The 25308-nt window shown below is 36.4% G+C and overlaps 1 protein-coding gene across 6 annotated transcripts in view; it reads left to right on the top strand.

Annotated features, from left to right (window-relative positions):
- The window catches only part of TLCD4 (TLC domain containing 4), a 26702-nt gene extending 1394 nt beyond the window's left edge, over positions 1–25308 (top strand). For 4 of the 6 annotated variants that reach the window (XM_086841906.1, XM_086841903.1, XM_086841904.1 and 1 more), the window contains exons 2-7: positions 4048–4213; positions 8734–8823; positions 11662–11720; positions 13573–13667; positions 15523–15596; positions 18877–25308. In XM_086841906.1, coding sequence (XP_086698032.1) covers positions 4059–4213; positions 8734–8823; positions 11662–11720; positions 13573–13667; positions 15523–15596; positions 18877–19192 — 789 coding nt within the window. In that variant the 5' untranslated portion in view covers positions 4048–4058 and the 3' untranslated portion in view covers positions 19193–25308. Of the gene's footprint in view, positions 1–4047; positions 4214–8733; positions 8824–11661; positions 11721–13572; positions 13668–15522; positions 15597–16649; positions 18061–18876 lie in introns of those variants that run through there. The other 2 variants (XM_086841908.1, XM_086841907.1) reach the window with 2 other exon arrangements.

The raw sequence follows: 25308 nt of genomic DNA, 5'->3' as shown, positions 1-25308 counted from the left end.
TCTCTGCAAATTGGTCTGACAAGTTTTACAGCTATTGGATTTGGCTTTCAGTTTTAAGCGGATCAGGAGAGCGCAGTACTTCATGCGATGTCCTGGTATCACTAGCAGCTTTACGGTGTAATCTTGTTTGGAAATTGATCCAACGCATCTTGAAATCCAGCCCCGAAGAAAGTAAGAAGGGCTGTGGGCCTTAAACCTTCCGCTGCACCTTCTTACCATGTCTGGTGGCTATGCTGTTACATTTCTTATTTTTATAATGTGAAAAATTGGTGTGAGAACAGTAAGATGAGGAGAACGTAAATGCTTAATGTTTTTGATGGTACAACACTTGATAGCTTTCTTGCTCCTTTATCCTCTTTCATTAAATGCCAACTTGTTTCTGTCAGGAGTTCATGGTGTTATCATATTGGGAGTGAATGGATATTGTTTTTTCTTCTGAATTTCAAGCAGAAACAGAACTGAAGGAAAACCGCTGCGTGTTAATAGAAAATGAAAACCAACATATTTTTAGGTCTTATGAAGTGTGATGAAAAAGCCTATGTTATTAACCTTTTCAAAGTTTTTGGGTCAATAGAGTAATTTGAAATCACACTAGCCATGTATGCACTACCTTGCTTAAAAATGTTAGTTTTAAGTGTTTGGTAATATTTATTTACCTAAAGGCTTCATTGGAAAGCTACAAGAGTAAAGTTCTGATCATATGTAGTTACTGTCTAACAAAATGGTTAAGACAGTAATTTTGGGTAAGCAAAGCAAATACTCATGGTGAAGAAGCAACGTGTATGTTATAGTGTTTTTCCTGCATTACCAAGTAGTTACACTAAACCTCCTCCCCTCCCAGCCTCCCATTAGCTCAAACCCCTATCAGCTGACAGAACAGTAATCAATGACTATGCAGTTTGGGTGATAAAGTGTCTGTGCATACATAATCCATGAAGTTCTCTATCTTGATCAGACTTTGCTGTACAGCTACAAGAAGATACTTGGAAAAAAACCCACAGTGTAGTTGAAGCTGCCTGGCTTACTGACTTTGGCCTCTTATCAAGGAAAATGATAATCAGAAACTAATTGTGCTTGTCTTAAGTCAACAATCACAATACAATGAGCTGTTTAGGTTCAGCAACATGAATAATTTTTCTTGTAAATGAAAATCTGTAAAACCCGGTTAATTTTAATGTAAAACAGGATACAGTTGAAAACAACCTAGAGATATGAGAAAATAACAACCCATAAATATGAGACAGTGTTTATAGCTGAACATGTGTGAAATACTGTATTTACACCTGGTCCTTGAGTTGAATTAAAATATGACACTGTTAATTGCTGAGCTAAAACATAAAACTATTCTGGACTTGGTAGTTACTACACTTAAACAGCATCTTGATAAGCATATATGAAATCAGGCTTGCAAAACCTGAGCATCTGTGAGACCAGCCACAGAGGCTTTGAGAATAAGTTTTTGTCTGCCTCTCTTCTTTAAAACCATTGTACCATTCTCCTTCATGGGCATTTGCTGAAGGTCAGGTCATGCACTTTCCATGCAAGTACCTTTCTAAAAATGAGGTCCCTGCACCAGCTCCCTCTAGTCTTCTAATGCAGTTCTTTCAAGGGATGTTTGTTTAATTCCATAATCTGTACTAAAATGAACACCTATCAAAAGCTGAAACATTACTTACCTAATATAATCTTCTGGTACTAAGGAAACAAAACAAAACATGGTTTTCTCTTGCCCAGGACATTATGTCAGTGTCTTTGGAACTCAGAGATACTAGTGTAGTTGCTGCCGATGAATGAAATGTAGCATCATGAGAATTGCCATATTTTAGCCAAAAGTAGGTGTTGTTAATGTTCTGTGGTTTTGCTATTTTTCTGAAGAGAATTGTACTTAACCTGGATTTTGGCTTCCTTCATTAATTAAACCAACTGATATTTTTTTTTTCCTTATGTGGTCCAAGAGAACACTTGGTTGCTACAGATGAGATAATGTAATAACAGAGTTTTATCCCTGGGGTTAGAATCTGGAACTGGACACTACACAGTGCTTCTCAGTGGGTTTAAACTCGTAGCTACTAAATCATTTTATTCCTTCAAATTGTAAGGTTTTAGAAAATTGAGCTTAAACCTGTTGTCTCTGGTACTTTACACTATTCAAAATGGATATAAAGTTTGGTTTGTATTTTGTGTCTTCTTGGTCAGTGGAGGCAAATGGAGAAGTGTGTGGAGAATCGAGAACACTGAATATTCAGGACGGTAATTGAAATTGGAAGTTTTGGTTAAAAAGTATGCAGGACTTATATGCTGCTGCACTAGAACAGGTCATGAGAAAACAACTGGAATCAGTTAGTTTGATGCAATGCACTGCAATGTGTTAATAAAAATTTTAGTTTGGATTAAAAATGCATTTATGAACTGACTCCTCCGATCACCACCTGTGATTTGTGTTGCGTAGCTGTCCCAGAGCATGCAAGCTGGATTCCTTTTGCGTTCAACTGGGCAGGAAGGTAGGCCCTGGGAGCCCATAAAATGTGTTCCAAGAATTGTGGCGTCCCTAGGACAGAATTAAAGTGGATCTGAAGTAAGCACTTGAAATTGACATGGTAGAGGCAGGTTTTATTCAGCAAATCTGCTCTTATTTGTCCTGCATTCTGTTTTTATGCATGTAGTTCTGTGGGTACTAGTTAGAGGAACTTTTATTGTCTTCAGTTCTGGGAGAATAAATAGAAAAGAAAGAGGTAGAGGGGGGAAAAGTTTGAGACCATTGAACCTTCTGCTTCTAAATCTTTGAAGCTGAAAGTGTATTTTTTCTGATCTATGTGTTTTAATATACTCACCATTTATGCCCCAAAATGAGAATATTGTACCTAATTTTTTATAAAGTTATTGTTTTGTTATTATGGTGGTCTTTTTCCTGTGTTTTTTCCTTCTAGAGTTCAAGTTTCTTACCATCTGCAATGCAGATACAATTTCAAAAATCTAAGGCATGTTCACTCATTCTGTAATGCATGGGAAATAAAGGTGGACTTAAATGTATTATATCATTGTATCACTTTTGCTGGCCATTAGGTTGCTGTAGTAACATCAAATTATGCTGTCCTAAAAGTCTTAATTTAATTTTTAGAGATTTTCTTAAGCAAAACTAAGATAAGCAATAGCAGATTTTTAATAGGTATTAAAATAATTATTTAAATATTTGGAATATTTGGCTTTTTTTCCTCTTTCCAGTTCAACTTAATATAAATTGACAGTTTTTGAGTTTGTAATTTTTGCCAGTCTTGGAGTGTAAACCACTGTCAAATTGGAGATGCATGTCACAAGTTTGTGGCTTCTGGGAAAAGACCATTCTGTACTGGAAATACTGGGGACTCAGGAAAAATGACTGAAGCATTTAGTGACCTACACTTACATTTGGAATTGTGTTGGTATTTAGACCTCATGAAGTAGCTGAACATCCGCTCAGCTCTGATGATAGGAAGCTTTCCACGGTGTGTGAAAGTGTGCGAAGGTTAGGCTTTTGTGAAAGAAGCAAGCTGGAATGTGATAGCCTACAGACTGTCACGAGCTCTCGACTGAGCACAGTGTGAATTGAGAGCTACTGTCTCTGGAAAGTGTACAGAGCTGCAGTGAGGCTGCTGCTTCTCTGGGCTGACCCAAAAACCTCTCTTCTGTGCTTATCTGATTTCATTGTTGTGTTTTAAAATTCTGTTGGCAGCAGTCAATGTGGCAATGATGAAACAAGTTTTAATTTTGGAGGCTCTTGAAATGGAGAGCTGGCAGTTGGCTTGGTCAGTGGTCTTCACTGCCTTTTCTGTGTAGATGAAATACATGCAATTTTAGGCCACAAAACTGTGTAATATGCAAATGTTAAAAAAACCCAAAATTCCGCTTGTGTAAAAGTTAGGGCATACTTTTATACTGTTAATGTTTAAGTAGAAACTTTTAGTGAATAATATTTCTGTTGATAAGTTTACTGTCAAAAATACTTTCTGTGTTTGCTTAAAATAATTAAAAGGAGAATAGAATGAAATTACCTTCTGCTTCTCTTCACAGGCTGAAGAACAATGGCTTCCTTCAGCAACCTGACTATTGGCATTGCTGTTGCCAGTTTTACTGTATTTCAGCTCCTGTTCCACGTTTTAAGTTCTTGGGTGTCAACACGAATAACACCTGGTTTTAACAATCTCAGCCAAAAAAGGAAGATCGAATGGAATTCAAGGTAGAGTGTTCAAAACAGCAGGAGTTAATGACCTACCTGAAATCATGGACACTTGAACCACCTGTGTGTATGTGTGAGACTGAAGAAGACCCTATTAGCTAAATGTTTGTAAAGATCAGAGGGCTGGCTCTAGGCACTGGAGAAATAATGCATGTGAAATATTGAGGCCCCTTCACGGAAACAAAGCACTACTAACACATGTATGTTAAACATTTTGTTGGACAGTGATGCCCAAGTGAAGGTCAATACAAAAATAAAGCGGTTACTGGTGAGAGGTAGTGAGCTGAAGGGATGGTCTGCAATGCTTCTGGTAAAGAGAAGAGATAAAAAATTCCTTTCCAAACATGTATGAAAATCAAAACTATTGCTATTTATTCTAAATCCCAGTGTATCTCTCAACATGCTTTTGGGAGCAAAGCAGTTTGCTCTCTCTTCTGCTGGTGCTGTTACACTACAAGCTGTTTTATATAGATTAAGGTTTTCCAAGGAATTTAATGAAGTTTTGGTCTAGTATTGAAGAGAGTCAGGTTCATGTGTCTGTTGTTGGGGAAGGAGACTGCAGCAGGAGGAGGGGAGAGCTATAGCAGATGCAGGGTACACATGTAGGAGGGAGTTGTGGAAACTCAGTCCAAAGACATTCCTCACTCCCTTTGTATTTCTGCACTTTCATGAGTGGGATGGATCCACCTGCATTTCACTTGTCTCCTCAGATACAGGGCTTCTAGAAACTTGTTTGACCCATGAGTCTTTTAAGCCTTAAGGGAAGTATAAGACAGTAATTGAAAATGGGATGCTTAATGAGGTTTTATTTGCAACATACTATTCTGAGAGGGTGTATATAGCACACAAGGTTCTCCAGTTGAAGTTAATTGGTACAGTATAACTTTGAGGAGCCTATTACAATTTTAAAATGTTTTTTCAGATGTTTCCTATATTTTAAGCTCAAAAATGTGTACTGTATGTTTGTCACTGCACTCAAAGTGTGTTAGTTGCATTTCTACTCCTCCTCAGTGCTGTTTAGCATCAGGTGGATACTTTTAAAGTTGTTTCCATTGTTCTAGGCAGCATTAGCAACTCAAATAGCCTTGCCCTTCAGTTTGGCAAATGTCCACTTGCAGTGTTCTTAAAGGCACCATCTTGATTTCAGTTCCCTCTTTGAATAATTACCTATCTGCCAGAACAGCAGTGTAGAATGCCAGTTCACAGTATCAGTGCGGCTTAGGTTTATTGCTCTGTTACAATTAACAATAGAGGCAGACAGGGGAAGTAAAATAAATTGTTTCCCTGTGAAGCTGAACTTATGTCTATAAGCCACATCAAATGGCCTTTGAACTGCATAATAGGCTTTATGAGAACTTACCCCATGCCTGGTAGCACTACACTGGTGTAGTGCTTTGCATAATAACATGAATTGTTTTACACATCACAAGTGTGCAGGAAATAAGCTGCTCCATAATCTCTGGGCTACTTTATAACAAGGTGTTTAACTGCTCAATTTGATACAGTACCCCAGACTATGTCCTTTTTTTTCTCTTTGCACATGTTTGTTTTTTTTTTCCTTGGGGTTGATAGCAGGATGGAGATGTTAGCACACAGATGGGTTGTGATCCTAGGCTTCATCCAGTTCAGGAGTTAGAAGGCGTGAAACACAAAGCATGGTTCATCAGCATCTTGTGGATGTTTTAACTGAGGAGGGCATGAAGAGAAAGAAAGACTAGCTGTGCTTGTGTTACTTCAGCTCTGCTAACCAAACACAGTGTTTTGTCAAACTGCCCTGTCACCCCAGTACTTTGAAGAGAGGCTTCCAGGAGTATCTTGCAAGTTCAGAGAATACAGATGAGTATGTATTTATTCTGCAGAGAGCTCTGCAGGTAGAGATGTTACTATGCCCCAGTAAAATCAGTTGGTTTCATTTAAATTATTTACAAGTAGATGGTTGTTGTTTTGTTCTATATTGAACTGGTGTAGGGAGTGCACACACAAATGATTCTGTTGGCAGTGTTAAGGAAACTGGCACAGAGGATGGTTACGCATTTTTATCAGCTCAGCTGGGTCTGGAAGAGGGCATCTGCCTGAAATGAGCTGTAGCATTGAAAATATATTGTTACAGTTTGGTGAGCTTTGTGATCAAGCCTTTGAGCTGCAGCTCTTGACTGTATTTTCCATGCTGTCATTGTTCATTCTGACCTTCCAAGAATTATGAACCAGTAAAGTCATTGCTTCTGGCATCTAAAGTATGTGGACACTCAAATTGAGTTAAAAACTATATTTTGTCACAGATGTAGTATAACTCCTTAAGTTGTTATGCATATATTCCTGTCACTTCTCCTATAATACATGCTTGTACTGCTATTAAGTAGTTGTGAAAAAAAATACATATAAATAAAATACAAAAAATACATATACTAATAAAGGAGCAAGTCTGCAACCTAGCAATGCAACTTTTTTTGTTTGCAGCTTAATGAGGAGTTTAAGGATGCAAGTTTGACAAAAATTTCAAGGAAATGTACAGAGCTTGATAGCTTGACCTAGATTCCTTATTAAAATGGACTGTTGTACTATTTCCCTTCTTCCCTGTCTTCTGTGGAGAAGCTTCAAAGTCCAGAGTTAAAGAGGAAATCTGCTGCTTTTTCTTTTTTTTTTTTTTCTTTTATTTCACCACCATCAAGTGCTTTACTTGTGTGTAGCATGTATTCTAAACACTAAGGTTCAGATAAACAGACTCTTCAAAGACAAATTACAGCTGTAAACTAATGAGCTATATTTTAGGACAAATTTTCCTTCTTGCAGCATTGTTGTCTCCTCAAGTTCAAAAATTCCAGGTATTTCTCAGACGCTAATATCACATGCTCTGCTTTGTTTCTAAAAAAAAAAAAAGTTCCTATCTTTTTAAATCCTGTGTTACAAGAGTTGACCTTTTAATTAAACTATTAATTATCATTGAAATTCTGATAATTAAATTTTTTTTCTTTGTTAAAAGAAGAGAGGGCAGAAGTGCAGCCTGTGCTGTAATGATTATTAATTGTTCTCATCCAGTTTTTGACTACTCATATTATACTAATCTCCATTCATTTTCTGGAACACTATTGAAAAAGCTGCTGAAAATAGCACAGCAGCACTCTTGAATCAAACTGTAAATACAGTCTCCTTTATGAAAAGTTAAAGAATCTTCTATTGCCAATAGATAATAATATAACTTCTGGAAATGAAGTAGGAATTATAACCTCATTCTTTACTTTAGAAAGTCTTCTGCAGGAAGTAAGATGTTTTCTTCAAATCTTGCATGGTAGAGCTTAGACTCCTGAGAGTGCCTTAAAGACATCTAAAATATTAATCACTTCCAAATACATGTGTTCTATATGTACAAAGACAAGAATAATAACTAACAGCATTGGTGCATTTGTGTGTATATTGTTGGTGCTGTGAATATAGTGTGAAATGTTTCAAATCATACAGCCCTGAACTTTGTTTTCATCTTTCAAACAGTATCTGTGATTCCCTATGGATATTTTTTCACATCATTTTTTTTTTTCTTTCTAGTGACACTTGGAAAATGGGAAAGCAGACAGTAGCTACACAGTATTAGGTGCAGTTTATAGACATGTTAAACCCATAGCTAGAGCAGAAAGGTTGCACATTTTGGACCCATGCCCATTGCATTGTACTACCTTCCAAGAATTCATGTGGCCTAAAAGGGCAGGAGTGGCCCTGGCCTGTGTGCTGGCAGAAACCCTGCTGAGGTTTCTGTAAACAGATATTTCTCTGTAGGTGCATGCTTGCTAACCTGCTGAGTTTATCTACACTGTGCATGCAGCCTGTAAACTGGAGACTCTTGTCTTTGGGCAAAAAAGTGTGTCTAGTACCCAGGTAGGGACAAGGCAACTTTGATTACTGTGACATTTATTTCATATTTCCCTTGTCCAATACAAAGCTTCTAATTGATATAAACATGTAGCTATTACACCTTGGCTACTCAGCTACAATGTATTGTTATACAAGTTTTCTCTTTGAAAACGAGACTCTACCATGATTTTCTGTTTAATGCCACCTTCCAAACCCAGACTAGACTTATTATAGGTCTTTTAATTTGGTGCCTGAAAGGAGAAACCTGCTGTTGCAGGACTCCTGGGCTAATCTGAGTATGAAATTGCATACACATTTTCCAGCAAATGGAGCAATACAGAAAACATTTGTTAGACAGCTAGATGTCATACTGTCTTTAAGAATTCATTAATATATGGGATAATTGGAGGAAAATTTAGATCTCTGTTACTTTTAAGACTCTGCTTTGTATCTAATATTGCCAATCCCACTCCAATCTAAGAGATTCCTTCTTTTTGACTATTTTTTTCCCAGCTGTCATTGTGTAAGTGGTTGGATGTAGCATAGAGAACAGATGATTGTCTTCCACACAAGTATCTGGTTGCAGCTGAGAACGCCTTTGGAAACACCCTGCATTAAGCACAGTATGGGAAGTTGTGAATGGCAGTACCTCCTTGTGACTGTGATCTCTTTTTCAGGACAGTGTCCACATTCCACGCCTTGGTGGTTGGAGGGTTTTGCCTATATATTTTATTGTACGATGATGCTGTTAATGCTGACCATCTCTGGTAAGGCATGTTACATATATGTTGTGGTTACACAATAAAATAACATATTTGAGAAGGAAAAAAATAATCCTGCAATATATTAAGTACTGAATGATTGTTTCATTTTCCATTAAAATATGCAGTTATGATGTGTTCATTTTTATGTCTGTACTACTTGAAAATTTGATAACTATTGTGTCAGTATTAGTGTCTTAGTTCAGTGTGTCTCTGTGAAGTGGAATAGATAAAATACAAGTAATTGATTTGAAATAACATATTAAATTACTGAAGAATAAACTGTAACTGTAAGTCAGTATGACTGAAACTCTGCTATTTGCAGTAATCATTTTAAAATTAAATTGAAGAGCTGTAGCAGATCTGGATAGTGTAAATATTTATGTGAAAGTTCTCCATTGAGCCCTGCAGAGGGTTTGGGTCCAATGGAGAGAGAATGTGTTATTACTGTCAGGTAATGCCTGAAAATAGATACAGTAGATCATAACAAAGACTGGAGCATTGGTAAGCTCCAGAGAAGCATCAGCATTTTGCGTGACATATTTTGATGGTCTAGGAGTTCTCATAAAACTTTTCCTTTTTTTCTATATGTACTAGAGACTAACATAGATGATGTAGAAATTGTTTCTGTGGTGGAGAGAATCACGTGGTAGAAAATGTGGAGGTGGTAGAGATCAGATAAGGAGAGGGAGAAGATGTAAATAAGTGGATTAAGTTGTAGCTTCATAGGAGAACAGGCTCTTTGCTATGACTGTTCATTTCACAGTCATTGCAGTTTTTCAAGTTTGATGTTTTATTACCATTTTATGTGACCCTGTATCTGCAAAGAAGTTTGAAGAAAGTCAGTCATAGGGACTTCTGTTTGTTCTATCTGCCAGTGCATGTTCATGTGTCATTTGCCACACATACCTCCTTAGCAATCACCAAGAGATAGTTCTTCCCATTTGCTTATTCAAGTCACTCCCTGTTTGTCACTCTGGGCTCTTGCTTGCATCAAAACTGGCCTGCAAACATCAGGGCTCATTAATTCCATCACACCTTCCATTCAAGGGGATAGGTCAGGAAATCTGGAAATTCAAAGTTCTCCATTTATTGAGAATAATTTGGGATTCTAGCATGGACTCTTCTTGAAGGGTTGTGACAGATGGACAGTGCAGCCATATATGTTGCTGAAGTGTTGGTTTAGAAAGCCTAGATAAAGTTTGATGCAAAGTGACCATTCCCTGGGGAGTAAAAAGAAGGGAAGTGAACCATTCCCTGTCCCATCCAGATAGGTCATGTCTACTGTTATCAAGGAACCCATTTCATAAATTCAATCCTTTGCGTGTTCTCTGTAGAATATGAAGGCTCTTGAGTGCAGGCTTAGTCTTGGTGGTGATATACTGAAGTGTGTTGGGAACCCTTAGAAGTTTAGTTATGCTGCTGCTGCAGCTGGGAGCTCTGACACGAGGGCTCTATGTAGAGTTTCTGCTAAATTTATGAGAACCTGTCTATCTATACTCTAAATCTAAAGAAGCACTCAGCCCACAACATAGGTAGCTCATGAAATAAAGTTTTGAAGCCATGGAAAAATGTTCCCATTTCAGGTGTATTTAAAAGAATGTCTATGGCAAATCTTAAGAGATGAAGTGAATTCCAGACTCTCCTATTAGTGATTTTTTTTCACCTAACAGCAGAATTCTGGTTATGTGAGTCCTATTTTCCTGTAAACTACCCTTTCACTGAGGGGAACAGTTTTAGACACTAAGAAAGCTTTACAATTTAGTGATCAGATTGTAATAATACAGGAAATCCCTTCCTCTGCTCCATTCCAATAGGATTAAGAAAAAGTAATTAAGTAATAGCACTCTACTGTGTTCTGGCTGAGGCAGTCTTTGTATTGGAGTTGTCTGTAAGCACAGTTAGGTTCCTTTTTTCTGGAAAGGTTTACAACAGGGATTGCTGTCTTGAGCAGTCCACATTTCATGGATCTGTTGACCTGTCACTTGAAGCTGAATTCATATTTACACAAAACATAGCTAGATTAGTTGCACAACTTAATTAAAAAATTAAGTTACAATCCTTATGCCAAGGGAAAAAGACTTGCTTTACCAAACTGCTCTAAGTAGGAATGCACAGAGGACAGAGAAGAACAAACATTGCTTGCTGTAACGTGGATGCTTCCCTTTCTTGAGCTGCATTCACAAGTTTGGGTTTGTTGAACATTCTAGAGGAACTGAAGTTTTGTGTGTACTTCTAAGAGCTTTGCCTGCTGAATATTTGGCACCAAAAGGGAAGGGATAGAAGGTGTGGAAACTACTCTGAAAAGCATTTCTGCTCAAAGGTTCTTTGGCTCCAGAGAACTGGCAAATAATTCCTTTCCTGTATCCTTCTACTCTGTTTGTCCCTGTAAAACATCCATCTGATTATGAATATGAAAAGCACCAGCTGAGCAAGATATTTTTGTCATCCTTACCAAAGTTTTAGCATTGGCAGAACACAAAAATGGAGACACAGAGTGTCGGTTAAAGGGCTAAGAGACAGTGACTGGGCTGTTTTCTTTTATCCTCAGTTTCCTGAGAAGCCAGCTTGGAGCACTTGCTGGGTTTCAGTTCAAATGTGTAGCAAGGCTCTTGTGGCAGGCTCTGTGCCAAGGCAGGGGTTGATCCTGATTAGGGGAGTTAGTAGGTGTCTTGCTTCTGGGTGGGAAAGGAATCCACTTTTATGATTAGAACCCTTCTTAACTAGATTGCATAATCTCTTACTTAAGAGCCAAGAATAATGTGTCCTGATGGGCATTGTGTTTGAGATGTGTATGTCCTTTGCAAATTAGGCTGTAACTATGTATTTTTGGTATGTTTACAGGGGTGACCCTTCAATTGTGAAGCTGAATATTGCTATTACCACAGGCTACCTCATTTCTGGTAATTATGCAACATGTATATAACATGCACAACCTGTTTATTTACATTGAGTCACTATACCTATATGTTTACCCTGAGCCACTGTGGTGAAAATGTGATATGTGCATACAATTACAGTTTCTACTGTGGCTTTTAAAGTTGCTAATGGATTTGTGGGTTGTGGTGAAATCACAGGATCTTGCTAACAGATGTGAAAGATGGAATATCTCCCCAAGCACTGAGCAAATGCCACTGTGTGGCTTTGTGTTGGTTTGATGTGCAACCACCAACCCCAGCTCAGTTTTGTCCTTTGGCCAACTGAGAAGGTGTTAGAGCAGTGCCTTTCACTCTCTTCACGGGGCCTAGGACTTGTAGCTTTTCTATCATGCATTTCTTCCTGTGACCTCAGAATGCTGGCAGAATAATTTTAGCAACCCTTAATACAAGCTGAGGCAAATGATGCCATAGGATCGTGCCTGCTCATCTTTTAGTCTCCCTTTAAGCCAAAATTCAGTCATGTATTAAACATGGAAATTTTAGAATATTTACTTTGTATGTTATTTATTCCTACATATGTTTTATGTTCTTAATTTTGCTGTCAACTAAAATTGGTGTGGGAATTTTGCTACAAAATGCTTTGGAGCTTTCTTTTCTGTTGTGTGGGGATAATACTGGTTTATCAAAGCAAAAACTTGTTGTGACTTGGACTATTTTCAGTGAAAGCTTCTCATGTTAGGATGAAATCTCTGGTCAGAGACTGGGCCACAGACTTGGTTATCTGATACTAGATTTCTCAACCCAGTGGAAGTGATAATCTGGTGATCAGCATACTCAGTTAAACTGCATTACTTTTGGTGTCTGGATTTTTTCATAGCTTCAACTGCCATATTTAAATTAATCAGTATCTATTTTTGAATAATTATACATTAAACTTTCATTATGAATTAATGAATGCCTTTGAACAGGCATCTCAACCTGACCACTCATTCTCTCTCACTTCCCTATATAGCTGATGTTTAATTATTAATAGGAAGTGAGCAGCTATGTCAGATGATGTAGAGCCCTGCCTGAGGACAACTAATATAAAAAGAGATCAAGGCACACATTGGACTTAAGAAAGGCGCAGGAGTAAAGTCTTTGATTTGGAATCTTGGTCAATAATATTCCAGTCCAAAATACTAATTTGCAGAAAGTGGGGACAGAAATTGCTTGTTCCAGTACAGAGAACAAGATCTTCTGAATTCTCAGACCATCATGGGAGAGTAAAGATTTTTTTGAGGTTTTTTTTGGTTTACTTTATGTTAAAGCTTTCTTTTTAACACTATCTTGGGTCTGCTATGTCACTTTTGCAGTAATTAGAAAATTAGGATTTCATAAAGTGGATATGCTTCTTATTCCAAATGCCTCTTGCAAAATATTTTTGGTAAATGGTTCCAAATTTTCTAATATGTTTTACTTTTTGATTCAGAGATTCTGTGTAATAGGTCCCTGACTTTGTTGCTTGTATTTGGATGTTTACCTTGGAGTCTTTTTTTTAATGTCATTTGTTCTAGATTTTTGTGGTCATAAGTGTGAAGTCACAATGAGATTCAGGATCCACCTTTTCCTTCCAAAATACTTTGGCTGAAGTTATTGCATCTGTATTTCTATTGATGTGGAAAGTAATAATTTATGGAAATTGTTGGGAGAATACTGTTGCCTAATGCTTTGACTCAGAGTCTTTAGGGTAAAGATGTTCTTTTCATAGATCATTAATTCTGAGGGTTTCTATTGATGCCATATCTTGGTTTATCTCTAAAATTTAGAGAAACTATTCTGAGGTCAATGTTTGTATAATAATTAGTTCTTTATAGTTATTTCTGTTCTCTTGTAGATCTGTTGCTTATTATTTACTACTGGAAGGCAATTGGTGACAAATTTTTTGTAATACATCACTTGGCAGCTCTGTATGCTTACTATTTTGTACTGGTAAGTGCTGTATTTCCTTGCAACATGAGCAGATGAGGTTAAAGAAACAGCTTTTATAGAGCTCACTTGCTTAATGTTGAAAAAAAATTTCACTGGTTAATGAAAGGCATGCTTATACTTTGAATAATTATTTTTGAATGTTTTTATCAGTTATTTGTGGTAAGTGCATGCCTTTTCAATGTTACACTCCAACAAAAATGTATAACTTTGTTGAATTAAAAACTTCTCTCAGTTTTTTCTGTAAAGAGACTTTGACACAAAGGCTTTTCATATGATTATAGAACATGGTTTTAAATAAAACCACAAGCTTGAATATTTAGTTGCAAAGTTAGAAGGAAATGGTTTCAAGTGGTTATATTCTGCTTCTGTCTCCTGGGTAACAAGGGACAGGATGAGGGGAAATGGCCATGAGTTGTGCCAGGGGAGGTTTAGTTTGGATAGTATGAAGAATTTCTACACTGAAAGGATGGTCAGGTAAGTGTTCAGTAAAGTGGTGGAATCACCATCCCTGGAAGTCTGAAGGTGTCTGGATGTAGCACTTGGGGATATGGTTCAATGGTGAGCACAGTTAATGATTGGACTTGATCTTGAAGGTGTTTTCCAACCTTAATGATGTTTTCCCTGCCTACTGTGTGAATCCCAGGCTGATAATATTAAAAGTGTTGAGATGCCAGATTACTGTCAGATTTCACATGTAATTGTTTAAAGGGGCTGAAGTATACTGACAAGTAAATACTCTGGTTGAAGATAATTAATTTACTAATGTTATCATGGATGAAAGTGAATTAGAGCTGAATATTAGATAAATAATAATACCACTACCAAGGCTAATCCCCCATGCAGAAAATCCATTAGTTGTTTCTGGAGGAAGCAAAAAGCATAATATTAATGTGAACTTTTTTAAAAGCATTTATTACTGCGTGGATATAGCTCAGCCTGTGGATGTCAGTGTGTTGCTCTCAGTCTGTTGTCTTCAGAGAAAGTTACCTCTGTTATTTCCAAATTGCCTTTTGAAGATAGGGAAGAATTTGGTTAAGCAGATTTTGTTTGGTGTGGTGCAAACTGACATGAAAAGCTTGAAGTAGCAGGTATTTGCTTGCTTGATGGGGGTAAAGAGGAATCATGACACACACTCCGTAGGTTGTTCAGGAAATCCAAGGAAATTAAAACCCCCTAATTTTTTTATCTCTGCACCTGCAAACTGCTGCTTACCCAGCAGTTGTCCAGCACAACCAATTGATAAGGCAGATCAGAGATTGTGCTGTGTCACCTGGAGGAAAGAGGGTGGTGTGGCTGTGCCCCACGGAGGGGCTGTGCCCAGTGTCTGACCCATGGGCACTGCAGGGACCTGCAGGAGAGAAGAAAGGGCTTCATGTGCTCTTCCCTGCTGTCAAATTAGAGCTGAGAATTTGTTTTTGCTTTGGCAAAATGTGTTCCTAAAACAATGCAGGGAGATTTTCATTCAGCATACAGTGTTTCTGTTAGGGCTTGTTTAAACGTTGAAAAGGGAAAAATATTTCTAATTCTTTCAAACAGTAATACTATCTTGATAATTAGTAATCTATGACTACTTGTGCAAGTCTTCTCTAGTTAGCTTTTCATGGCCATTTAACTGGAGGTCTTATAAAGGTTGATTTGAAGTAAGAAGCTACTGATTGGAGATACCTGAAGGACAATTGCAGCTTCTGTGATAAAACTTGCTTTGAAAGTGCAAGAAAGGTGGCCACAGCTGGCAAACTCAGTTTGATTAAAGAAGTTGAGATGATGTATCATTCCATGTATACTTAAAGACTCAAATGACAATTTCACATCTACGTTGTTGATTTTTGTATGTCTGTTTTGTTTTGCTAACCAGAGCAAAGGTCTTCTGGCTTATTTTGGAAACTTCCGTCTCCTTGCAGAGTTCTCCACTCCTTTTGTCAATCAGCGGTAAGTGGTTAGGGAGGTTTTCCATAGTTCTTCTAAAATTTAATCTGCATTACTATTTCTGTCAGGAAGTCTTTTTATATAGTTTTTGAATATATAAACTTTATATAATTGTTGAATGTCGACTGAGAGGGAATTTATATATATTGAACTAAGGATTACGATATGAAAGTCTTTTTAGCTATGGAAATGTTTCGCTGCTATAGCTGCAACAGTATAAGTAATGTATTCATCCTCAAGTTCCTTTTTAGATTAGACAAGGCTTTGTAGGAAATGCCAGCTTTTTATGAAAACATCAAACAAAAAATTCACAAATAAAATATTCTTTATTTGCTTTTGTATATTCATTTAATTTTTATAATAAAGCCATCTTCAACATGGATGTTTTTTCTTGGTATCATGGATGAGGAAAAGAAGCAAGATAGTATTGTCATCAGAATCCTAGAATAGAGTTGCATTGCCCTGCATAATTTAAAGTTTATTTTTCAATATTCCATGCATGTAGATCAATATTAATATATACATATGAACATGTAGAATAATATAAATGTATATTCTTTATTTGCTTTCAAAAACAGTCCTGCAAGTTATTTTGAGCACTTAAGTATATCTGAAATGGTTAATCTTCACACCTGTGATTAGAGAAGAAAGGGGCAGAAGCTTCTGCAGAGCTCAGAGTTAGAGCCTGCCCCATCTGCTGGTTCAAGTGTTTTTACCTGATTTGCTGCTGCATCAGAAAAGGAGGCTGATAATGCCACATACTGCAGCAAGGGGAAAGCTGTCATTGGAGTTTCATGGTGCTGTGGCGGGGGGTGGCCTCTTGCCTTACTCTGTAGGCACCAGCACACAGCTGGGAGTAGGGATTTGCCCCAGAAACACTTCACCTCAGGTAAGGGGCTTTGGTACAGAGCAGAGCTGCACTCTTCCCTTCCTCCACTTTTTGCAAGGTGGGATTAGAACTTTCAGTGTATCAGATGCCTTTCTCTTAACCGTGCTTTTTAGGGTGTATTTCTGCTTTACTACTTCTACATGTGTGGCATCTGTTTTCTTTTCCAGATGTCTGGTAGAGAAAGGAAAAGGCAAACAGAAACTATTCCTCCTGCAGACAGGCCATTACTGCATTTTGAATGTGGTCTCTGAAGTGTTTTATAACACTGTAGCATTTCTCAGAACTCTTAGGAATAAAAAAGATTGTGCTGTGGTCCCTTTTAAACATTAGTTTGGCAAACTTGAACTTAGAGGAGGACAGGGTGGGATAGTGGAGTGAGTTCTCCAGAGAGTGTTCTCCTCTGCCCCAGTGCAGATGCCAGTGGGAGATACCAGTCTGTTGTAGCTCTGTGCACAGAGAAACTAAAGACTAAATAAACACTTTGGCAAACTTAAGAAAAAAGGGTTTCTATTGATATTCATATCCTAGTGAATGGCTGTTGTCCCAGCTTCTGCCAAGATAGGATCATCCTGGGTTCCAGTGGGTTCCTACACTGATGCTTTACCTTTCAGACTGTGGTGTTAGAAAGAATTGTGGTATGTCTGGCTGTTAAAAGTAATTTATGTTATACTTTTAAAATGCCTATGGTGAGATTATGGGTCTTTGAATACTGACATTTAGCACACCCTCAGAAAAGCAAAAATTGCTGCAGGAGATAATAAAGTCCCTTGCTTTACTAAGGGATGTGATCTCATTAGTGCATGATTTTTTTTTCCATTAAATTTGAAGTGAGTCAGACCCTTAAGAGAGTAAGTAGTGGATAATGATAACGACTTACATTATGTTTCTTGTTTGCATTCTTAGTCTACCAAAAGAGCTCTTATTAAAATATAAAAAGATATTCTAATCTTAGAATTGTCTGTGTATTTCCTGTCTGTGTTGTTAGGGATCTCTAATTGGAGGTTGTCTCCTTGCCAAGCATTTAGATCTTTTAATGTTAGTATCAGCATTTATGTAATTAATTCTGAACTGTGGTGGATAAAATTGTAGTGGTAATTGTTATTCACAGACATTTACAGACTTTTTTTAATTATTATTTATTTTTTAATTTGCTAGGAATTACCTATACTGGCATGTTGCAGTATGTTTGAAAACCATTTCTAACATTCTGCATTGTACATATCATTGAAAGTAAAGGCTTTTGATTGTTAATCTGACCAAACATATCAGGTCTTTCTCTTCATCATGTCAGTAAGTGTTTCTGTGGTGAGGCAGCCTGCTTCTGGGCTGGACTGCCACCTCGAGTGCCTGGATTTTAATTGTCCTAGTTGCATGCTTAATGAATTTCTAGAATATTTCTGTTAGAGCTGGATGTCTGGAAAATCTTTTTAGTGTATTTATAATGACCTAGGTTGTAACCTGTAGGTAATTAAATTACAAATTACTTTTAAAGCCAGGTTTAGAGCTGCTTTTGTTAAATCATTTTAGCCTTGTATCTTATTGGAGAAAAACTGATTATTTCATTCTCTTCCCCATCCCCCGTTATGAATACAGTGATTTAAGTTATTTTGCTCTGGTCCTGCCTGACATTGCTGTACAAATTTTACTTGTTTATTCTGGTTTAAGTGGGAATGACAAAAGTGATCAGAGGACTTTGTTGTTCCTTTTTCAACCCTCAGGTTCTGTGTGCTAGGCAATAGATAAGTTATGCCTGTCTACTATGTCTATGAAGAAATATGCAAGCTTACTTTTAAAAAGACTACTTGTGACCCAGCATATGATGGAGGGGCAGTTTTTAGATTTATCTTTTCCATTGGATAATGTTCCAAGTTGTCACATGATTCACAGTGTCTGGTTCTGAAAATTTTCTGGTTTTCGGCTGAACGGAAGCAGTCAGAAAATCCCAATTACAAGAAATTAGAGCTCTATCTGGCTTACCAAATCCAAATGCAATTTTAGACATGCTATCAGTGAGACAAAGATTTTTAGCTGCTGTTGATATAAACTATAATAGCAAGTAATATGTCTTTATGATTCTAAAAGGTAGTTTTATTATTGTATATTATGCAATAGTCACTGAAATGCACATGGGTTGTTAGCTGGTTCACAATTCATATCAGGATTTCCATGTGTTATTCTGTAATATTCTGGATATCATACACTGCTTAAGTGGTGGGGAAAAAGTGCAGCCAAGCAGAAGGATTTGTAACTAAGACAAGACAAAGTACAATAATTTAGAAATTATAAAGGTAGAAGCAATTAATACATGATCAATTAAAAATAAACATAAAGTAAAAGAATTTTTAATGAGGTGGCTTCAAGTCTTCCTGGTATTTGTGAACACTTCTTTTGCAGGTGGTTTTTTGAAGTACTGGGATATCCCAAATCTTCAATGGCCAACATCATCAATGGTGTGCTGATGACGGTTGTGTTCTTCGTGGTGAGGATTGCTGTCATGCCTGTATATTACAGCCATGTAATTTCTTCATTTGGAACAGAAGGTTTCCAGAGATTAGGATTTGCAGCCCAGAGCGCCTGGATAATCTCAAGTGTTGTCTTGGATATTATGAATGTGATGTGGATGGTCAAGATTGCAAAAGGATGCTACAAGGTCATTTGTCTTATTGGACGGGAGGAAGCGAAAACTCATAGAAATGGAAAATCTGCCTAGAAATCATACATAAAATGAAATTTCTGCTATGAAAATAATTTGGGTTCACTGAAACAGTGCACATTTCTGCCATGGAATGCTCCTATTATGGAAACAAGGTATTACCTCTGTACTGACCTTACTCTTTCCCTAGCCACACTGCCTGCACGCCCAGGGCCACGCTTTGCGGATCCTGTCCAGTGAGGAGTAAAAGCAAAAGCTCACACAGATGAGTTCCACATGCCTGTTCTAAGCAGTTGCAAGCATCAGAAATTAGAAAGGAGCAGACTGGTTACTTGCTTATTGTCCACCAGTGTGTTCAAAGTGTTTCTCTCAGGTTTCTCTGATCAAAATGTTTTATAAATCCAGTGAATACTGACATATCTGTTTTTTTAGAAAATGAAAACTTCCCCAAACTCCTGATATGGTGCAATTTTCCAGGCACGTTTCTATGTTTTCTTCTAGAAATAACAATCAAGATTTCATTCTTGACAACTTTTTAATTTTTGCAAGAAAAGCTAAAAAATTGGCTTTGATTCTATGAAGTCTTTTACTGTTTTTTGTTCTGCCTTATATGAATGCAAACCATTTTGGGAAATTTATGAAATAATTTTATCTAAAATGCTGTATTATAAGACCACATGATATCTTAAAAGCTGTTAAAATTCTCACTTTAATGGGAAGGATTTCCATTTGCTGTGCTAGGTAACATGCAATAGTACATATTATAAATTCCCCATGGAACTTCTTTTTTTAAGTTAATATGGTAGATGATGTGTGGAAATGGCATAGTTCTTACTGAAGTGCTTTTTCCTTTGCTGCTATTCCCTTTGAGAAGTGCTGCAATTCTTCTCAGAGTATTTTTAACCATTGGCTGTTTGGATTCAAAATTTAATTGCAAAGATATAAAAATCTTCTGTATATGTGATGTGTAACTTTAAGTAATTTCTTTCTCTTTTATCACAAAAATTAATTTGTATTTGATATGAAGAGTTGACGTTTTTTGTCACATTTTCCATGTTAATCAAGTCAGAAATCTGAGGTGTGACTAAGAACACTCTTGAATTAACTGTGCCAAATTCCTCTAAAGCTGTATGGTAATTCTGTAGAAGGAATGGTTGACTTTCTTAGACACAATTTTTTTTTTTTTGTTTTAGACCACACATTTGTCAATACATACTCAGTTACTCTGTCTTTGATCTTGAAGGCTTGGAGGTCATCAGGGAGGAATCTCACCGTCGAGGAATAGTCCTAAATCTCATTTATGATACAGTTTGAGAAAATTCTGAGTTATGTTTTACTTAAAATTATTTTGAGAGCTATATTTATGTGTAAATTTATTTGTTTTGCTTCTTTTAACCAGAATTGTGACTGATTAATTTCTGGTTTTTTCCATTGGTGTAGGTGTGCTAAAAGCGTCCATTTTCACTGAGGCTTCAGTGCACATCCCAATTATTGTAGCAATCTGTTAAAGCAATTTATTTTTAAACTGAAAGATAGCATATTTACCCCGTGTTGGGTGATTAGTGCTGTTCCTCTGACAAAGCTGGGTGACATGAGCTCTCCCCTCCGTAGTCAGGTGTGAGTGCCCCGTGCTGACCTCCCTGGTGAGGGACTGGGCATTCCCCTCTTCCAGAAGTTGCATGTAGGACCCAAGAGGACTGCACAGGCTGAAATACCTTTTAAGCAAGGCAGCTGCAGTGAGTTTAGTTGCCCAGTTAAAATGCTGTCAGAGGGTATTGTTTGGACTTGGGAAAAATGCACTTTTGAAAGTCTAGTTCCATTGCTCAGCTCAGCAGGGTTTTTTTTCTAAAAGTTTCCCAATCCTGCCTTGTTAAGGGAGATAGCAAGGATTGTTAGTACTTGTGTTTTTTGGATCCCATGGTTATTAATTCATCACAGACCTATGGACAAAAGATGTGTTCATGCCTTGAGAGAGTTAGCTGTTACCTGTTGAGCTGTATGATCTGAATGAGCACAGTGCCTTATTGGGCACCAGTAAATCCAGTCTTTGAGAGTCAGTCCTGTGACCTGTTTTGCTCAAAGCAACTCTCTTTTATGCTAATTTGCAGAACCTGGCATCTTTTAAAATGTGTTTTCAGTGTACCTAATGCAAAATTGTAAAAAGGCTGTTTCTACCACTTTTATGATTTAAAGGTGTATATGAAATATTCTTTGCTTTTTAAATCACTAGATCCCTGTGATTAATAGTTTTGTAAAAGCTTGTTCCTTTATAAAATTAAGTAAATTCAAACATTTTGGAGAAGTATGCTTGAAAATAGAAGTCTGCCTTTCCTTTTAGGGAAGTAGGATGAAAAAATTGAGAAGACAATTTGGAGCAACTCATAGGTTGATAATTCATGAAAAGTTTCTGAAATTTACGATTTCTTACATCGATTTTAATATTTCAGTGTTTGAAATATTTTGTTCATTAAATTCACCATTCATTAAAATGGTCTTCTTCTTCCACTTCTAGATAGACTTCTGTTTGATAAGGGAGAAAAAAAAGTAAGTCAAGCTATAATACAGTTGATGATGAAACTAGATTTAGAAACAAAAAACAACCCCAAACTCTTGTTACTACACTTTGGCCAACAGCCCAGGATTGAAGGGCAATGGGATAATTCTTTTAGAACAGCTGGTATTTTGGATTGCTGTACAAAATTAGTGTAATTAAAAACTTATTTTGCAATGCATTAGCTTTAAATTTTATAATTTTTTTAAAAAAGTTATTACAATTGTATCCTGATGAATCAGAAGAACTTTTTCTTATGTAAAAAACTATTAACAGCTGTGGTTTCATCAAAGACTTTAGTAAACAGGTGGCAAAGTTGTGACATACTGAATACAATAGTATATAGGGCACTTTATATCTGCCATTAAAAGCTTATAATACAGCAAATTAGATACCTGTGACACCCATTTTTAATTGCACTTTATTAATTTTTAAAATGTGGTGAAATATTGATAAAATTTAATGTTGTAAGCTTGTGTCTTTGCTTTTTTATGAAAAAAAAGTAAATGCATGATAATTAGCATCATAACAAATGCTTTTGAATGTAATATCTTATTAGTGGCTTAAAACTTCTATTTTTAACAGATGCATTGTGAAAGCAGACTTTTGGCATGTCACCTGGTGTCTTTTCTGTGGGCATATCAAATGGAAGGGGTGACTCTTGTAAAAAATAACTTGTTTTTCTTTTCTATCCTTCAGTACCAGGTGACATAAAATTAACTTGCTGATCATGGGAGAGACTATTTGTACCAGTTAGGGTGTATGTAGAAATGCAAGTTTCCCTTTTTTATGGCTTTAATTTTTCATCAAAAGATGAGTAAATACCACTTTCAGAACTCTACAGGAGAATGGTAGGTCAGGTGTTCTGTAACTGATTTGTGGAATCAGTACTTGCAGAGAGGAAGTTTACTTCAAATACTCATTTTGTCAGAGAGTGTTTCAGTGGATTTCAGTGGAGAGTCTCACACAGCAGGGATGCTGCATGGGTTATCTGTGTGAATTCTTCAGTGGTAAGAATTACATCTCTGAAGCCTACTCTACCTCTATAAATACATGCTATCTTTCTTGAGTGAGCTCCATAATTTCATAACATAATTACTTAAAAATATAATCTGTTGAATAATGAAATATTTGCATAGGAAAATGAGGGGAGCTGACTTTATATATAAAACCTTAATAATTCCAAATTTTGTACTAAAGTTTATTAAAAGTCAAATTAGTTACAGTGTTTGAAAGAGAATGAGTTCCATCTTTACTTAAAAAACTATGGGAGAAGATGTGCAGAACTAACAACCTAAGAGTAAAAGCTTACACAAGTGAGCAGATGCATTCAGGCAGATTTAAAGAGGAGAGGAGGAGACTTTGAGTACACACTGAGATCCAGATGTCTTCCTACTGCTGTGGTTGGGACAACAGCAGACTGACACGTAGCAGAAAGGTTTAGGTGTTTGTGGCTGTTCACGATGGAAGATGAAATTTTATTTTTTAAAATTTTCAAGCTGTATAAAATGGAATACCAGTTGTTGATTACTGTATGAAGAGGATATTTTCTCATGGCCTTGTGTGTGTTTAAGCATATGTATGTCCAAGCTTTCTTTAAAGGACTATTTAATAGAAAAGTTTGAAAAATTGTTTTGTGATGCTTCTGCTGAGCCATTCAGAGGAAAATAAAGGGCTGCTTGACAATTACTCCAGCTTAGGGTCTGGTGTGGTGTTGGCTGCTGCTGCTAAAGGCCATCAACAAAGCAAATAGAAAGGGACTAGAATTTTCAGATGAAAAAATGCAAGTGTAGAAGACTTTGAAAAGTATTGTAAGCCCCTTTCATATTTTTAATAGCCTACTGTACAACAGCGTTATCTGGCTACAAGAAACTCCACAAGGGAAAGCTTGTTCCTGGTCAGCTTTCTCTGTCTATGGAATAAAGGCAGAAAAAGAACAGTACTTCATTGCTGATACCCTGATTGACAGCAGTCAGATAGAAATAGTGATAATATTTATGAACTTCTAGCATTCACCCAAACCTGGATAAAATCTGTGTTAGACAGGTGAAGTTCTTAGGCTTTTCTGAAAGCAACTTGAAAGTTGTTTTTATGGCAGAGAAGATGAAATATGTGCTGCCTGGGATAAAGCATCAAGTCATACTTTTAGATGGTAACACTTGGTAAGGTTTCTTACCCATTAAAAAATTCTGCTAGCTACCTCCTTTGAAAGTCTTGCTCTATTTATAATAACCAAGCACTTTATTGCTCAGTAAAGAATGGAAGGTAGCTATGAAGAATAAATAGTATTGTTTGGTATAAGAAATATTTTGGCAATTTTTTTCTGAGAAGTTTCATTGTGTGATGTCCTTCACTGAGAGGGCATCTGTTTAATACGAAGTAAATACATTTTTAACACAGTTGTAAGCAAAAGAAGTGTCTTTAAGAGAGTGAAGTATGAAGAGATCAGCATGGCTTGGTATCAACCTTATAATGATTCAGTGTGCTATTTATAACTTCCTACTTACTGAAATTGAAAATATAAAAGCAAATAAAATATTCTGTATTGTATTTTTATTTTTAATCTATGTGTGGGATGTCAAACATTGTACTTGTCTTGTGGACAGGACATGCTTTTATGAGCCTATAAATATTTAAGTATATGAGAATCTGCACCCAAATGGAACATATTGCATGTAAACGGTCTTCTAAGTTTTTAAATTTTGGTATTTTTAAAAATTTGCTAGGTTTGAAAGTAACATTTAAATATGAGTACTAAGCTGTAATACAGAATACAAAATTTTGAATGCAATGTGGTTTTGTTTATAGTAATCCTATTCCAGTTTCATGAGAAAAATCTATCAAATCATAGGGGGAAGGGAGGAAAAGGGCTAATCATGAGCTCGGCTATATAATTTGCACACTTAATATGCACACATCCAAATGTCCTGGATTTGTTTCTAGCATGCATTTATCAAAAAGTGTTTTCTTCAATATTGACAGATACCATTTATGTAAAATAAGCACAGCTAACCTGCTATAAAATCAAATTAGAAAACCTGTTTGGAAGAAACGAGTTACAAGTTAGGCATAAGTAATGAAGCCTGTAATTTGAAAATGTTTGTATAATCTTCTAGCTAAGAAGAAACTTGATGAGTTTATCTAACTTAATGTGCAGAGCAAGGATGAAAACTAGATTCTGCTAGATTGATTTCCTGTAAATCTTGACAATCTGGTTTGCAGTAAATTCTAATACTGTCACAAAATGTCAGGATCACATTATTAAATTCAACTAGTAATGTGACCTGGTTGTAGTAGCAATCCTTATCATGGCACAAGAACTTAAAAATGCAATATAACAATTCTGAAGATTGGTGATAAAAGTAACCATCATAATAAAGTGAATTATTAAGTATTATGGGTTTAAATTTACTTTTTATTATAAGAAAGAATCTGAATTATTTGTTAGCATTTCAGTGATATTGTAAAGCATTTCTGTATTTTGTTTGAACAGTTTAGGAGCTTGCATAAAATGATATTGGCTGATTTTTTTTCCCTTTGATATATGCAATAATGTCAATAAGCAATAAATTGCATGTTGTATGCAAGGTATTGGTACTTCATAATAAAGGAAAGGAACACA

The sequence above is a fragment of the Cyanistes caeruleus genome, chromosome 9 (assembly GCF_971803275.1).
Source record: "Cyanistes caeruleus chromosome 9, bCyaCae1.hap1.1, whole genome shotgun sequence".
Classification (NCBI taxonomy): Eukaryota; Metazoa; Chordata; class Aves; order Passeriformes; family Paridae; genus Cyanistes; species Cyanistes caeruleus.
Note: the sequence above shows the minus strand (reverse complement) of the source record. Positions and strands in the feature narration are given on the sequence as shown.